The following is an 18,661-nucleotide window of genomic DNA, read 5'->3' as shown; positions in this document are numbered from 1 at the left end:
CTCTTTCTCTGCCAGTTTATCTATTGCTCTTTCTTTCTCTCATGATATGTGCAGATAACTGGCCTTTACATTTACATCTTCCTACAGTTTATTTCTCATCACATAAAAAGTGTACACTGTATTAATTATGCTGAAATTAATATAGAATTCCACTTTTAAAGGTATATTCCATCATGTTAAGCACGGCATGCTGTTGATTACCACATACGTTTTATTTTTTTTAAATCTAAATAGATCCGTTTGTAAAAATGAACAAAACCGATACAGAAATGGATTTATAATGGAAGTCTGTTGTCTGCTTGCCCCATAGACTCTTCCTTTTCTATAAACTTGGTTTCTTACGAAGATTTTGGGCAAGCCACTTTGCAAACATGCCTGTGGACACCTTGAATGCTAATTGCACTATATATGGAATTCATTTGGATATGACATTTCATAATATGTTACATATTAAATGAGTGTAATACATTTTCATTGAATGAATTCTCTTCTCTTTGTTACAGCTAACTGTACGCCCCCATGCAAAAATGGAGGGATGTGCTTGCGGCCCCACATGTGTGTGTGTAAGCCAGGCTCTAAAGGCAAGTCCTGTGAACAGACCACTCTCCCTCCATCCTCTCATCCAACTGGACCACTAAACGGACACACCAACGGTGGACTTCCAAACGGAGGTCATACGAATGGATACCCCAACGGTCATAATGTAATTCCCCAGCGCCCCATTCCTCAGCAGATCTTCCCACAAGGCCAAGGTCAAGTGCCGTTACCGTTGCCAGGCAAAAACGTGGGACATCTGACTCTGTCCATGAAGCCATCACCTAATGGACCCATTCCTTATCAACCACAGTGAGTATGACGGCTTGATTTAGAGGTTTATAGCCTCCTGCTATTGTAAGACTGTCATGGTTCATGATGAATTTTCAGTCATGATTGTTGTCTGGCTTTGTGCTTTATGGGAATTTGGATATTTTGGTCAACAAATGCATCTTAAACAGGCCAAAACATTCTAATTGTTTATATTTATTAATAAAAGCACAGAACAGAATTCTCACGGAATTCTATTTTTTTTACTTTCAGCGTGAAGCCTGGTCCACTTTGTAAATGATTGCACTTCAGCAGGAAAACTAATCTTACTGATGTGCAAAAAGGCCAACCACAGTTTTTTGTGAACTTGACATTAATTGTATAATCAATATTATTATTATTTTATATAAATATTATTATAGAACCAATATTGGTACTGGTTTTTAAGTGTCCAATAACTGAAACACAGTACATGGCTTTCATTTATTGTTCTGTTATCCACAGTGGTGTAATGGCATTGTTAGGTGCTATTAATAAGACTTACTATATGGCAGAATTTATAGGCAAACCTGAAATTTGAAAAACGATTATGCAACCTAAATGTGTGAATATCGGTAATGTATACACTATTGATAAACTGATAATCAGACTGTTAAGTTAAGAATATGTGTTTTAGTTTAGCATAGTACAGCACACAGAAAATGTGTGTGAGTAAGGTATTTTGGACTTTTTAGATTCCGCAGGCTCTTTATCATTTTATTATTTTGGAATGAACTCCATAGCTCAATATTAATTCCAGACATCAGACCTGCAGATGTTAACGGTCTCTGCCTATTTCATGCCCCCTACTACTCAGCCTCTCAGCCTGGGTCTGTTTTACAGAAATACCTACTGTTCTTAATTCTGACTCACTGAAATCTTTTTACATGACTTGCACTTGGGCTCTCTCCAAATCATGACTCCTGAAGTCCTGATGTCAGCCTAGTTTTCTCCTTTAATTTTTTTTAATGAGAATCCTTAACCATGACTAAAAAAAGCCCCCTCTTTAGTGACCTTTGTTTTTTGAGTAGGGTTTTTGGGGGTTGATTTGACTACACGGCTTTAGACAGCTGTAAAGTTCATTATCATATTGGACATGAGTACAGCTTTCTTTCTTCCTTCCTATCAGAGCGAATCAGACTGACTGCAGACGCTGAGTCAAAATCTCAAAATGTGGGGGAAAGCCACAGAATTTGCCCCCATGTTGGTTCCAGGAAAAGCTGTAATACTGCAGCAGGGCAGGATATTGATGAATTCTCCTTAAAATATTAATGAAAGCAGTTTATGTGCTGGGACTGACGTGCACGTTCAGTCAGAGTTTGGACGTTTCTGCTTGGTAATTGCTACCAGACCTGTCCTCGAAAGCTTCTGCGGGTTTCCACTGGGGTTTATTGTGTGCATGGAGGAGGTAAGCCTCTCTCCAGAACTCCTCTTCCTCTCAGCTGCAGACAAACATCTTGCTCAACATTTGAGAGGAATTTCCTGCACTTTAGATATTTAGATTATTTTGAATATTATCAGTATATGTAATCAGTATTTAATTATATTTTTAATATAATATTTAGATTGCAAAAGGCAAGACTCTGAGTGTTGCTTGGGTTGTCAGGATACCAGAATTTACATAACATTTTGTGTTTGTTAATATCTTGTCAAGACAGATGTTTTGAACAAGAAATACACAAAGGCTTTATGGCAACCAACAGTCAACAGTCAGGCATCTCTTGGGTGACTGCATTTTTTTTCCCATTTTTTTTTCTTCTTCTGTTGGTGTACAGTGATGGCATTGTATGGTGACATTTTTAAAGAATTATACCAGATATTTAATGGTTAACCTGATAATTGAGGACCGATTATGTTCTAAAAAAGTGTGAATATTAGTAAAGAGTATTTATAAGCCAGTAATCAGTCTATGTGTAACATAGTTTTATTTATTGTTTAATTATTTTATTATATTTTTAGCATCATACCAAAGTATCAAAATCCTGCCTTTCCATCTCGGCAATTTTGAAAACTGGTGAGTTACTGTCGCCATGTTGGTCATCTTCGACTGCGTCTCAGTGTTGCCAGGGTAACTCATGGAAGCAAATATTTATATATGCATAATTTTGCACACAGAAACATTTAACATCATGTGGCGTTTTTAACGTCACATTTAACATCACTGTTATTTTGTCAAAATATGACAGTTACTAGCCCGCATTTCCCTCCAAAACTGACAGCACTAGTGAAAGGTTTATTGAAGCACAGATTGAGTGATTTGTTGGTGTGAGTGTGACAGACATCTGTGAGTCATTAGTGTGGGCTTAGTCTAGTTTAGTGAAGTGAATCTGTGGTTGGGTGTCATCACAGCAGAAACAGGTCAGTGAAATGGTTATTCAAACACTTTGGGAACCTACTTGTTTTGGCTAACTGTGGATAAGCGTATAAATGTAAAAACATTTGACCAATTAAAATCAAGTATTCTAGAGAACTATGTAATACATCTTTGACGTCTGAATGAATGTTGAAATGTTGTAAGGTATAATTTCCAAACTGGTTTCATGTGGCATTGTTTTACAGGTGTGAATGGGTTCAGTGTGCAAAAGTTTTACTGAAAAACATCACATAAAAAACACCATCACTTTGAATTAATAGTTTATAAGAGTTGAATTTGCAGAGGTCTTGTATTGATCTTATATATGGTGAGAAAGACCTTTAGATTAATAGTTGAGTGAGTTTGTCTGTGTGTGTCTAGAAAACCTGATCCATCCTCAGGAACATTGCTGGTCATGAAAAGGAGTGAGATTGGCCCCTAGGCACTTTAAGAGAGATATAATACAGTGTTTTCTGTTGACGCTTTATTTTCCGAGCCTGGATCAATGCCGAGTATTGTGCTCGAGCTGTGTGGCACACTCTATTTACTCTGATCCTATTGTTTAACTAAAGTGATTTGAGGTGTTTAATTTAGGAGGTTATGAAGTCATGTAGTGTTTGTGCTCTGAGGATTTTTCTGTGTTGACTTTTCACGATCTCAAGTAAACTCATGAATCTTTGGTTGCCAGTTTAGATGACCTTTAGGTGAGTTGAACACTGAGACATTTCTCCTTGCAGTATTTATATAAAACTATAAGTTGAAACTGACAGTCAGCTTATGGTATTGTTCACTGCTAATCAAATCAGATTTTAGTCGAAAATAAGATTACAATTTAAAGTGAATAAGAGGACTTACACTATTATCTATTAAAAAGCAGTGATGTATACTGCTAGGGCTGCACGATTAATCATATTAACCTAACCGAATTAACCTTCTAGAGTAGACAAACTGTAATAAATCCAAAGTGATTCTCAACCATATTGTTTGATTGTGGTTGCTAAATAAATGCACTTATGCAACCTCTGCGCTACAATACAAAGCGTACAAAGTGTAACACATTATTTGGAATTAATATTATACATTTCACTCAAAACTACAGCGTCTTTTATTACCTGCAGTTATTAGCCATTTCAAAGATGAAAAAGGCTAAAAGAAAAAAGACAGTCTGTTTGTACAAATTTGTGGTTGTGAAGCAATCCGGATCTGTGGTTTTATCTCATCTGCAACTGAATTGCTTCTCTTAAAATATCTAAAGCCCGGGCTGCATCTCGGTCAAAAAGCTGCGCTTGAACACACCAAAAGGACTAAAGGCGACTGTCAATTAACACGTTCCTTCTGTGCCTGCGTGTAAGTAAATATCTGTCATTCAAAAAGGGAAACTTTTTGACTGCGAAACTAGGACTACATGTACAAATTGCAAACAAAGCAGCGCTTGCTTACTATTTAGAATATCAATCACGCTGAACACTTTCTTTATTCCTGTCAGCTCATGTTATTATGAAAATATTCATGCATTTGAATGCTCCGGTAAGATGACATAAACTTAACAGCCTTCTGTTTGTACCATTAGCCAATCAGAGTTCTCTCTCTCACCGACGACCCAATGGTGATTCAACATGTTGAAAATAACAATAACCCAACGGCGTCCAACTAGAGCCAATGGTGCAGAACACCGAAATCACAGAAAACCTAAGCCAACTAAGATGGCCGACCGTCGGCTTGGTCTGTCCCAGCATTTATAAGACAAATGACAAAGCACTCACCAAAACCACGAATAACCAGAAGTTGTATTAATGGTAAATGGTGTTCAGTGATTTATATATATATATGTATATAAATCAAATACCCTGTGTAATTAGTACCAATGGATATTGTGGCTATAGCTGTGTATAGGTTGTTTGTGTGTATAAGTATGCAGGGATAACTGTAGCTGAAGAATTAAACGTTAAATCAAAGAAGAAGAAAAAAAGAAACAATCTATAGGGTTCACACATTTAATTTCTTCCTTCACTCTTTTTCATGTTCCCAGCGAGCACAGGCTTGTCCCTGTTTCCAGTCAACCTTGCAGCTGATGTACACATCCTGTATGTGCACTGTACACCGTGAAAAAAATCTGTAGAAGAACAGATTAAATTAGCAGTAAGTTTCAGTGTTGGGGAAGTTACTTTTAAAAAGTAGTGTTTGCTCGTTACTCGTTACTTTTTGAAAAAGTAATCCGTTACTTTACTTAGTTACCCCATTTGGAAAGTAACTTTTTACGTTACTCGTTACTATTACGTTACTTTTATGTTGCTTGACTTTGGGCAGAACCCAATATCTGTTCCTAAATATGTAGACATAAAGTTATACAATGGAGGACATAACAGTTAATTATTTTGTGCTCTTTATTATAAAAAATAGTATCAATTTCGAAAGAAAAAAAGCCCTTCTCATTGGCGCTGCTGTGTGCGGCAACTTTTATTCTCAGCCGGCTCTGCATCATGGGGTAGAGTGCGACACTCCGCGATGAGCAGCACGCCCGCACCACTTCTCTCCGCTCCGCTCCCCCTATCCACCCAACTTTAAATTTCGGCAACAGCCAATAAAGCGCTCCTGCTCTCTAACACCGGTGCGAATCGCGTCTTGATAGCATAGGACAAAATGATATAGAAGACATAAGCTTAGTTTTCAGACATACGACTCACTCTAAGGGAGTAGGAGAAAAAAAAGAGATTTTGAGAGAAAAAAATATATTTTGTTTAAAAGTACACATATTCAAGCTTTCTATATATTTCTCAGGTCTGTGAGACAAGTATAGCTTATCTGAGTTTCGGTTCATTTACAGTATGGAGACGAGCTCCAGTTCACGCGCTGGTGCCGTCATGATTATTTTGCATGCCATATTTACTTATTTAATTAATTCAGGCAATTAATTGGTTGGTAAAACATTGATTAAAATTAAGATACAATTAATACACAACGAAATTCGTTTTAAAGAAAGTCTTTCTACAAAAACAAACTTAATAAAGTGGTCTAAATCATGTCTGCCCACTCCATTTATCTCCTGATATTGTACAAAATTATGATCTTACTCATGCTTTTCACTTTTCATATAATCAACATAGATTAAATTATTTATTTATTTATTTTATTTAAACATAAATATGAAACTAAATAGTTTTCTTTAATTTACTTCTTATTAAATTCAGGCAATTGATTGATAAAACATTGATTAAAATTAAGATACAATTAATATAAAACGAAATTCACTTTAAATACAGGTTTTCTACAAAAACAAACTTAATAAAGTGGTCAAAATCATGTCTCCACACAAAATTGTTATTTTATTTAATTTAAACATAAATATGAAACTAAATCGTTTTCTTCAGTTCTCAACAGTTCTCTTCTCTCAAGCGCGCAGCTGAGGCAGTGTCGCTGTCAAATATATCCATGGGAAAAGTAACGTTGCGCCGAATTGAAAAAGGAACTACGTTTCGTTACCAAATTTTTAGTAGTAACGCGTTACACTATTTTTTACCCGAAAAAGTAGTTACGTTAGTAACGCGTTACACTAGGGATGCGCGGTATACCGGTACTGCAAAAATACCGGTATATATTATATTTCAAACGGTACAATATCATAATTTTGCTCAATTCGGTATTTAATGCGCTGCTGTTTCGAAGTTCACCGCTAGGCGGCAGTGCGCTACCCAAACTGACGCGGGTCACGCACAACCGGCAAACGGTGACAACGGAGGAACACGATGGATCAAACAGATGAAGCTCATTCTACACGCCCGAAATTAATAAAAAAAGAGAGCAGTAGGAGTGAAATATAGCATTACTTTGCCTACAAAAGTAATGAGAAAGGTGAAGCAACAGACCTCAATGCACCACTCTACAAACACTGCTTTAAATTTGCGACGGGAGGCAACACATCAAATCTGGCTAACGTTGAGCACTTGTCACTTGATCATCCTGACTTGTTCAAAGAGTTCAGAGATCGACAGGTGAGTCCATCATTCAACTGTTTTAATTTAGACTTTTATTCATAGCGCACATGCATAAAAGCTTATCAATTAAATATGACACGGTAAACACGAAAGCTCAAATGTGCTTGCATGACACGCTAGAACCAATGAAGTTTAGGTCTCATAATTTTTGCACTTTCAAACAATCATATATTAATTGAATTTGAATGAATAAAGAGATTAGTGATATTAATTTTAGTATTAGTGATAGTAAAATGAATGGCATATCACTGCTGCTGTGGCGAGTGCGACCCCTAGAGGAATCTAAGGAATCTAGAGTAATAGTAGTAATATGGATATTACTAATATGAATGTTAGAGTAACACTTTACATTTAAGCTATTTTGTCAACATTCATTAGGTAACCTGACCTAACCGTATTATAGCATTTATTAATCTAGATCAATCAGTAATTATTATTTAAATATACTAATACATGTTTAGCATGTTAACATTACGTTATATGCAATGCATTAAACTAATATGAACCCAAACACAAACCAAACAGTAATCAAACCAAGATGAATAAATGCTATAAATGTTGATAATTCTCTGTTAATGCATGACAGCTAAAAATGAGTCATTTCATTATTCTATTATTATTCTATATTAATCAATTATTATAGATATTAACCTATTTTAATTGTATCATTTCAGGTTTCTTTCTTTCTTTTTTTTCAAAATCAAAATTTAATCTACTGTAAGTTTCCTGACTGTTTTTTATTTATTTTTTATTTTTTACATTTTGATACTTTTTGTTTGCACATTCAGTACTGCAGAGTTTCAAGCAGTGTTTTTTAATAAAATTGTTTCAATTCACTTAAATTTTGAGTATGGTTATTTGTCACCTGTGGTATCGATTTAGTATCGATACCGAGGTATTAGGTTCTGGTACCGTACCGAAACCAAAATTATGGTATCGAGCCATCCCTACGTTACACACAACACTGGTAAGTTTACAGAAATCCCATCAACCCTAAAGCAATGCGTAAATTCAAAATACAGGTAAAACACCTGTGAAAAATCAACATGGAAAATTCCTTCATATTAACACGTTAACATTGGGCTACGTTTTTAGGGTCTTTTCTTTGAGTATATGTAATCAGCTCCGTGAGGAGCACATACTGAATCCACCATAGCATGACGTTACTGTTAGCCTCCAGCTATAAAAATCCATCCACCCATAATAGAGCAGTGCTGTTATACACACCTGGCTCTGTAACTCCTGTCAATCACTGAGGTCTGGAGTTCATCATTGCTGCTTCTCTCATGTCTGACAGGACTTTGAAGTGTCAGTCACATCCAGGTTACACCCATGCAGTGAGGTGCCACCCCTCCTCTGTGGATAAGTGTGAACTGTCCTGCTGACGGGGTCCATGGTGTCTTTACAGTCATGGTAGTGGCTGGCTGTTAGCTAAAGCTTAGCATTCTTGGCATCCTAAGAATATTATTGATACCTGCAGTTCAGCTGAAATTTTGCCACAAAATGTAATGGGAGCATTAAAACAGAAGTTGCAATAGTTTTTTCTTCCCTAATGTGACGTATATCCGAATGAAGTGGCTTCTCAAACAAGAACAGTATAGGCTGGGACTTGATTTTATCCATCAGGAATTGATTGGATTGTTGGATCATTGTGGTTTGCTGTTGCTGTGATCTCATTTGAGTGACAGGTTGAACATAGTCTACTGTAGCTAACATTCATAATTTATTTACAGCTGAAATGTTGCATGAATATGTAACAAGCACATTAAATAACAGAAAGATATCAGTTCTGCTGTTGTTCATAAATACCGGTAGTGATGTTGTACAATGAGGACGTTGTCATGTTGCCGGAAATAGAGTCATCATTGTCTCAATGTGTAGTGAGTCAGGGCCCTTACTGTCATTACCAGTGCCTGAATTCATGCACATGATATACTGATTCATGACCTCGGAAGCTAGGAAGCTAATTGAGATGCACCGCAAGTGTTATGCATTAGTGATTAAACTGGGTCTGCTGGTGTTTAGGAAACAAAAATGCATATATATCAATCCGCAGACAATATAGAAGAGAGCATCCTGATGTGGGTCACTGGGTTCATTAGTAGAGAGCTGTGTAGCGTCTCGCCGAGCATGAGGGAGGAACCGCAGCAGATTCAGCCAGATTCTGGGAATAACAAGAGGATAAGAACGGAAGGAGAAGAATAGACAAAGTGGTCAAAAAAGTGGGAGAAGGAAATGGAAAACTGAGATGGTCAGATAACTTATATTATGAAAGGAGGAGGATGGGCAGAGTGGTACAGGAAGAGAGAGAGAAGTAGAAATGACAGAGTGAAGGAGGAGATAGAGAGAGAAATGGACATGTAAAGAATTAAGTTGTTTATGTGAAAAAAGCAACATCTGGAGATCACGGGAGTTCAGATCTTTGTAGCTGTTCAGTTTTGATTGAGAGGGAGAAAGTAAAAAAAAATCTCTGCATCTTTTTTTCGATTTAATTACGGCACGTCTGCCAGTGTACGAGGTCGCGCCAGCTATTTTGTTGAGACTGGAATTGGAGCTTGTGTTTATAACTTTCTCTCTCTCTCTCTCTCTCTCTCCCTTTTTGACATCCCCCTCTCACTCTCATCTCCTCTCTGATGCAGCTGTGGAGTTCACTAGTAGCTGGATGATTTGTACGTATAGAATTCACATTAAATGTTTATCCCTAGTAAAATTTGAAAACAAAGCTTCTTAGGACTTTGTCTCCATATTAATTTATTCATTTTTATTCAACTATAGCTCAGTATTATAATACATTGTAGTGCTTTCTCCATTTACAAATTGCATTCTTGGCTATTCCAATTCAGTGGACTGCTAATGCAGTACAAGTTGCGAAGTTACTATGTTACTAGTTACCAAGAGCAAATATAAAATTGTTTATTATTATGGTCAATATACTGTATACTGTACATTACAGTTCAAAAGTTTGGGTCAATAAGATTGATATTTTTTATTTTATTCAGCAAGGACAAAAAATAACATTGTTACAAAATATAAATGTTGCTCCTTTGAACTTTCTATTAATCAAAGAGTCCTGAAAAAATGTATCATGTTTTTCACGAGAATATTAAGCAATAACAGTTGTGCTGCTTAATATTTCTGTTAAGTTTTCACCAATGTATTTTTTTTTTTATTGCCAATTATAAATGTTGGTAACAATTTATTTTCAGGTGACGTAGTAACCAAAATGTTTCTTGAGCAGCAAATTAGCATATTAGAATAATTTCTTAAGGATCATCAAGCGACACTGAAGACTGGAGTTATGATGCTGAAAATGTAACTTTTCATCATAGGAATACATTACATTTTAATTTTATTCAAACAAAACAGTTATTGACAATTTTTAACAAAACATGCAGCCTTGGTGAGCATAAGATACTTCTTTCCGACCTCAAACTTTTGAACTGTAGTGTAAACTGTATAATATATATATATAATTTTTTATGTGGTTCTTTTAAGTACCATGCTCTTTTAGACCATTCAGGCTAAGCTATTTTATTTTAAAGATATGTAGTTTTGACATTCCAAGTTATTATATTGCCGGGCTTCAATAGACGCGTTAGAAGAAGTGAGCAGAGCCGCATCACATGTGTCCAACCACTATGCTCCAAAAACCATAATTACAATTCATATTACCAAGATTTACTCTGAATCTCTGCCCAGTGTCGTAAAATTCAATATAAACAGCTCATTATACTCCTCCTCCCCATGCGCAGAATAATCTTAGGGCAAATAAACATTAGTGATTTTTTTTTTAAAGCAAAATATGTGGCTTCATTGCCACAGAGCAGCAGTGAGTGCTGACTGGCTCTTTTGAGCGCATTCTGAATCCAGAAGCGAGCGGGTTCAGTTCCAGTCTCAGACAGGTTCCTCTTCATCAGAGACGGCACATGTAAACAGATGCCCTGCTGATCTAACCTGTCTACCAGAAGAGACACTGTGGGTGGAAATCAGCTGGGATCACTATACCTAAATGTTCTGGCTTTGTTCTCAGTCAACTTTTTCTCTTACTGGTCTGCTGTAGTGATGAGTGGAGGCTATAAAAGATCCCGCTGTTCTTTTGTTGTAGTTTTTATTGATATATTTGAATGCAGACCACACAGTTTGTTCAGTTAACTACTCGCCTGCAAATCTCATTTCATATTAAAGGAAATACTGAAGTAGTTTCATACTAACATATTAAATGCATTTCTCACAGGGCCTTACAGTATATAGTTTTTTTTTTTTCAATATTGCTGCATCACTTTAATTTGCTGTCTAGGCAAAGGGCAATGATTTGATTAGATCTGTGAGAGCTTTACACGCATTCTGAATGAAAGTACATAGATTACTGACTCAAACTAAATTGCAAGCAACTTATAAATTGTAAATATTTCATTATAAAAGACATTTTTCCACTGACCATTTTTAAGTGCTATTAAAAGCATGAACAATACTGTTAAATACTGTTAATACTGTTTAATACTGACCTACAATACTGTTAAAATTTTTGGAGTAAGTAATATTTTTAATTAATACTTTTATTCAGCAAGGACACTTTAAATTGATCAGAAGTGACAGTAAAGACATTTGTAATATTAAAAAATATATATATTTAAAATAAATGCTGTTCTTTTAAACTTTCTATTCATCAAAAAGAATCCTCAAAAAATACTATAGACTATATATCTACAGTATATACTATATATAAAAAAATATATATATATATATTTTTTTTCAAAAACATTTTTCAACATTTTTTTCTTTTTCTTTTAGTTGGTGGGCTTACTGTGAGCTGTTACATAATTTACATCGTAAAAACCTCTCTGAGATGGCGCAAAAGAAGATATTTTCCATATATTTAGTTTTTTTCTATACAGTGAAAGTCAGTGGGGTCCAAAACATCTCTGGACACGATTGACTTTCATTGTATGGACAAAAATTATACTTTTTTCAAAATTTTCCTTTTGTGTGCCATCATTTCAACAAATTTATACAGTTTTGGAACGACATGAGGGTGAGTAAACAATGTGAGATCTTTAATTTTTTGAGTGAGCTATCCCTTTAAGATCGAATAGTCAACTAGTCATTCGGTCAGCCCACCAGTTGAATTTTTTAAATATGTTGTTTTGTACAGTGAAGACACTGTTTCAGCTAAACATACTAAAAAAAATATTCTGGGCCACAGAGCACATCTGGGCACAAACCCAATGGCTTCCTTAAGATGATTTACATTACGCCGCACATGTATTCACATATTTATGTCACCGTCTGCTGAACATTCAATAACAAGTGTAAGAGAATGCTGTATTTCACATGCATACATCAAAAGTGCTGTGTACATTTTACACACTTGTGTTATGTGGCGCTGAAAGTGTCCAGTCAGTTCTTCAGGGAGGGTTCTCGTCAGGGATAGTCTTATGTCTGTCTCGGCTGCGGTTCTGGGTACTTGGGCTTTACGTCAGAGTCCTAAGTGTCTTATGGATTGATATTTTTATAAATGTTGTCCTCATTTGTCTGTGTGAGAGAGCGTTTCAAGTAGGTCTGGTGTTTTAATGAGGATCCGTGTGTTCATAGTTGGTGTTTGTGTGTAGGTTTAAATGTATTTACAGGTTGTGTCTCTGGGTGTGTGGTTAGTTTGTGTGGGTGTGTGTATGTGGTTTGGCTCGAGTGTCTGTGTGTGTGTACTGTATGTATTTAGAGAGGGTCTGTGTGGTTGGTGTGGCGTGTTTGTGTGTTTGAACACAGGTGGCGGGCTGGTCAGGTTTCTTGTGCTGTTTGGTTTCAAGCTGAAATGCAGCCTGGCAGTGAACCAGAGTCTGGATTCATGGAGCACCTCGGGTTTAGTGCGGCAGACCTGTCCAGACACCTGTCAGACGAGAAGCCCGGGAGCAATGGGAGAGAAAGAGAGAGACAACAAAAGATACCCATGTCCTCCCCGTCGCTGTGGCCGCCAGATCGTGCACCTGTTGATGAAGAGCTATGAGAGACAGTCGTGGTGTAGTACAGCCCTCTTGGAGGAGATTAGACTAAGCCAGCTGGCCTCCCTCACAAAATTCAGTTTTCCTGTCTACATGTGCAGGAAACCCACAGCTCTTTCCACACCAAGTCTGGTAATGCAGCTTATTAGGAGGTTCATGACTGGCTTTAAAATTATAAATGCTCTTGGCTTGATTAGTAATAGTGCTTGCTTAGTCAACGCCCAAAAAAATCAGCCAAACACCCAGCATCACCGCATTGAGCTGCATTCATTAGTAATTGCGCACAAGTGTTCCTACTTAGGTGGGTAGAAAAGGTTCTCACATAAAATTATCATACATTGAATCAGCTCATTCCCTCATAATGTTTAGAAAAATGGATTATTTTAAATGAAAAGCAGGTACATTCAGTTACGAATTAGCATAATTCACGCCCAATCCATATCCATATAAACGATATACATTTTTGTACAACCTCTCCTGTACAGCAATTCATCACTCTCTGCTCTCTTGCCTTAAAGCACACACAGAAATGTTTTAAAACCATACAAAAGTTTGGTGTAATGTTTTTGAAAGAAGTCTCACCAAGGCTGCATTTAATTGATAAAAAAAAAAAAAGTATATTGTGAAATATCATTACAAATTCAAATTAAGAGACATTTAAGTCACTTTTGTTGGAGGAATTAATTGTCTGTACACATGTAGGGTATTGGATATAGGATGAAAAGAGAAAGAGTGGAAGAGGCATGTGGAAAAGCTTAAAACACATCTTCCTCCAGTTGGGGTTCTCACCACATGCCAGCTTCCACTGTTTAGTACATGTGATGGTGTGTGTTTATAAGCACTTACACAGCTCATTGCTTTTCACCTGTTCAAGAACAAGAACAGACTCATACATTTTACGCTCTTTCTTTTTATGTGTGTGGTCTGCTCTTTGTAGGGTGTTATGTTCTATGTTTGTGAGGTGTAACTGGTTTTACTACTGAAAAGACCAGCTTGATTTTTTTTTTTGCTGGTTCAGGATGGTTTATGCTGCTTACTACTGGTCCAGCTGGTGAACAAGCATGGCCATGTTTTCCCAGCAACCATGGTGGAAAGTAACCATATGTTTTTCAAGTTGATTTGTGTTGTGCTGGTCTGAATGCAGGGCTCAAACTCAACTGAAGCCATTACATGCTTTCCCCAGACAAATTAAATTAGGCCGTGCTCAAGGCTTGACTTGTGTGTCTAAATGTGTTTGCCTTCGCCTTCCCATAGTCATATCTTGAATACAAAATCTTTGTGCGTGTATGGGTCTATTTGTGCCTGTCTGTGTAATTCAACCCCAGAGTTATAAACACTGAGACAATTGACTGGTCTTTAAGTTGTTTGTGTCTGTTGGTACACATGCATGGCACAGAAATAAACTATCATATGTATGAGACTGTGAGAGAGGTTGACAGACTATGCACTACAGCATATTGCATGACTTTAAGGGCAGTACAAACATACATTTCAAAATGAGACCTCTCTGGGAACATCAAATGAGAGATGAAAGACAAAGACAGATGCAGACTTGAATAGTGTGAAAGACAAGACGAGAGAACACTGGGAAAAACAATCGTTGTTTACACTTTCCCTCTAAATATTCTCATTTTTGTGTATCTGCTCCTTACATTTGATCAGAGTTCAGACGCTGTTTACACTTTGTCCACACGTCGCTTTGTTGTGGATAAAAAGCATGTTGTTATGTCTAAAGCCTGTCTCACACTGAAAGACGGTGGTCACTGCCTGCGCTCCCATTGGTAGTTGACACATCATGTCACTGCTCATTTACATAAAGCTGAGTTCTGCAGTATCTGTCAGTCATCGAAAATTTGTGATATCCGGTCGCAGGTCGATTTCAATGAGAACATACCTGTCATATCCTCATGTCGTTCCAAACCTGTATGATTTGCTGTGGAACAAGAAAGAAGATATTTTGAAGAATGTTGTTAACCAAACAGATTTAGCTCCCATTGTCTTTCATTGAATGGACAAGTCAATGGGAACCGAAATCTTTTTTTTGTCGACTATCCATAAAAGAACAGACACCATTCAGACAGATTTGAGGTCTGTGTTGTTATTCTGAGATGCCGACTCTGATTTAGTCTTGTGCGTCATCGTCTTATGAGGCTTCCCAGCTGTGATTCTGATTGACCGAATCCGTTTTCTTCATCTTAATAGATGTATGAAAGACATATTACATTTCACATCTATTTCCTCACAGCTGTGTGCTGTTTTGTCTCTTTATTAGCAAGATGTTCAATACTTTCACACAGACGTAGCTGATAATTATCAGGATCCGTAATCCCTTTACAGAGTTCTTTCAGGGAATTGGGCTGTATTTCATTTTTGATTTTGTGTTGTGTACTCTGTCCCAAAAACTAGTGAACTGACTACCTAGAAAGCATTTTAAGGGACCTTCCTAAATGTAGACCGCAACATGATGCCATCTTCTCAGATGATTTTGGCCAAATTCGACCCTAACAGTGTTACTTTAGTGTTGATTATATATATTATTATAGAATTTATAATATTTGGAAATAAATTAGCTTTTATATTTTCAGTTTTCATTTTAGTTTGTTTTAGTGGTTTTGTTGCGTGCTTTTGTTATTTTTATTACTTTTTTTTTTCTGTATAGTTTAAATGTATTTTGATTTTAGTTGTAATTTTTTTACTTTGCAATTTTAGTACTTCAACATCAACTTATTTATTTCAGTTACTTGCCAAGGCAACATTTCTAACTGTAAGTGTTTTATGTACTATTTATATTTTATTTCCACATTTAGTGAACAATAACAACATTGTACTGAAATGTGTAAAAGTATAATCAAATTAAAATTAAATAATCATATGCTTAGAGCATCATGTCACATAGCATGCTAACTCAGTTATGTATTGCACACATTTAATTCTTCATAATGGGTTTCATAAGTGAGGCCAGTGAACTTTATTCAGATTCACAGAGAGAGAGAGAGAGAGAGAGAGAGAGAGAGAGAGAGCTATGCTTTGATGTGATGTGTTATGATTGATTTTTGTCAATGTGTTTGCAGTATGTGTTTGTACAAATGACATTTAACTGTATGTCTGATAAACATAATGAAAAATCATTCATTCATGTGATTCATGTGACTGCTGATGTGTTTTGTATGTTGCAAGTGATTGGTTTCATTTACATGTAACCAGAAGCATGTCTGTGTGTTCAGGGTACTGTGGTTTTCCATATGGCCTTGAGCAGGTATTTAATCAAAAGTGAAAACCACATAAATTAAAATATGAATACATGAATAAATAAAATATAAGAATATTTATATATGGATGTAAATCATTGTAACAGAAAGACAGAGAGATGGAAAAAAATGTGATGGTAAAAAAAACTGTAAAGTAAAATGTTGACTTTTTTGTTTTTAATGTGTATCTTGCAGAGTGCAAAACCCAGTTTCAATACCGATGCACCAGAGCAAAACACAGAAGTTTATGCTCCAACAGAATAACTACCACACTCACACGCAGGTGCATGGTGTCGGACCTAACCTGAACCGGGCCATCCCGCTCTCCGTGGGACACAACCCAATTCATGGTAAGTACAATCTAGTGCTGGATCTCTCTTTATGGAAAGTTTTTTTACATTTTTTTTTATGTTTTGCAGCACACTAAAAACCACAGTAACGTAATTCAAAAGTATTTTGTCTTATGAAGCCATATGATGGATGTGTCTGAGGAACAGACTGAAATTGAAGTCAATATTTATGGAAAATCTAATCAAATATGACACCTGTGACTTTTGGTCACAAGACATGTGAAAACCAATGATGTTTGAAATTGTTGTTGTCTAACCTGCACCAAACACTGCATACAAATATTTTTCTTACCGGAGTGTCTATTTACATTAAGTGCAAACTGCCTGATTTGTTGGCAGAGGCTATTAACACTAACTCTGCCCAATGACGTCTGGTTTGGCCTGACATAATTACGGAAGATGCTGGATTGTCAACAATGTCAATAGTGTAGGGGTAAGGCATGTGGCAGGAAGTTTTGAATCCGCCTTTTGCTGAACTCGCTCTACTAAAATTTTGTGATGTTTTAGCTTTAAACAAGAAAATGTTCTTTGGGAAAGGATAAAGGAAAAGGAAAGATTATTTTTCTTACCCCAAATGTAAACATATTTTTTCTTGTTTTAAGCAAAATTTCTCAAAATTCCGTTAGATTTCCTTGAAAGAAAGATATAAATCATTTTGCTTCTCAAGTGAATACATCTTGTTTTAAGGATGATTAGATAATTGCGTTAAAACAAGACAAAAAACTGTGAAAGAGTATGATTTGCAGTGTATTTACTTGATGGAAGAATTGTGATAATTCTGATAATTACTATTATTAATAAATGTAACTAATGAATGTGTCTTATTGCTTCGCCACTTTTATAAAAACAGTTAGCACATAAGGCCACGAGGGACAGTGATTTTCTAGTTTTGAGGGAATTAAAGATGCTCACTTCACATCGTGTTTAAGAATACCCCTTACAATGGTAAATCTTTATACGTAACACAGCATTTCATAATAGTGACTCTAAATACAGCTTTAACCTCCAAAGAAACTTAAAAATAAAACGCAATAATGTTATTTTGTTTAAATTGATGTTTGAGTGGAATTCCTACTGTACTATTTAACATCTATCGTTCTGTTCAAAAGTTTTGGGTAAGTAAGATTGTTTTTTTTATTTTTTTTATAAATTAATACTTTTATTTAGCAAGGATGCATTACATTGATCAAGAGGCAGTATAAAGACATTTATTATGTTACAAAAGATTTCTATTTCAAATAAATGAACCCTGAACTTTTAGAACCCTGAAAAAATATATCACAGTTTCCTCAAAAATATTAACTGTTTTCAACATTGAGTATAATGAGAATTGTTTCTTGAGCTCCAAATGAAGGATCATGTGACACTGAAGATTGGAGTAATGATGCTGAAAATTCTGCTCTGCCATTACAGGAATAAATTACATTTTTAAATACATTCAAATACAAGACAGTTATTTTAAATAAATGCGATCTTGGTGAGCATTATAGACTTCTTTATAAATGTCTTACCAACCCCATAGTTTTGAACGGTAGAGTATGTCCAGGCTGCCACTCTCTATAATTTTGACATGTTGATGCAATCCCAAAGCATCTCCTTCTGTTGGGGAAATTTAAGATCTAGTGACATCAGCATCTCAAAATGTTATTTCATGTATCAGTTTTTATTTTTCAACAAGTCTCGCTGTCGCTGACTCTGCAGGAAGCCCCGGGTGTTTGACAGAATGACGGATCACACAAACTGTGGAACATTCCATGAGGAGAGTGACAGCATGCCTAACTCGCTTAGAAACGTTTAGCTCTGTGTCTGCAACGCTGTGAGATGACAGTACCATTTTGTTACTGTATACAACTGTAGTAGAGTTGAAGACGACGATAAA

At 36.1% G+C, this 18,661-nt stretch overlaps 1 protein-coding gene across 4 annotated transcripts in view; it reads left to right on the top strand.

Moving 5' to 3' along the window:
- Window positions 1–18,661, top strand: part of ltbp1 (latent transforming growth factor beta binding protein 1) — an 82,863-nt gene that overhangs the window by 11,627 nt on the left and 52,575 nt on the right. For all 4 annotated transcript variants that reach the window (XM_081347782.1, XM_081347781.1, XM_081347780.1 and 1 more), the window contains exons 3-4: window positions 504–846; window positions 16,628–16,782. In XM_081347782.1, coding sequence (XP_081203908.1) covers window positions 504–846; window positions 16,628–16,782 — 498 coding nt within the window. The remainder of the gene's footprint in view (window positions 1–503; window positions 847–16,627; window positions 16,783–18,661) is intronic.

Source organism: Scardinius erythrophthalmus, assembly GCF_964197995.2.
Source record: "Scardinius erythrophthalmus genome assembly, chromosome: 19".
In the NCBI taxonomy this organism is placed as follows: Eukaryota; Metazoa; Chordata; class Actinopteri; order Cypriniformes; family Leuciscidae; genus Scardinius; species Scardinius erythrophthalmus.
Note: the sequence above shows the minus strand (reverse complement) of the source record. Positions and strands in the feature narration are given on the sequence as shown.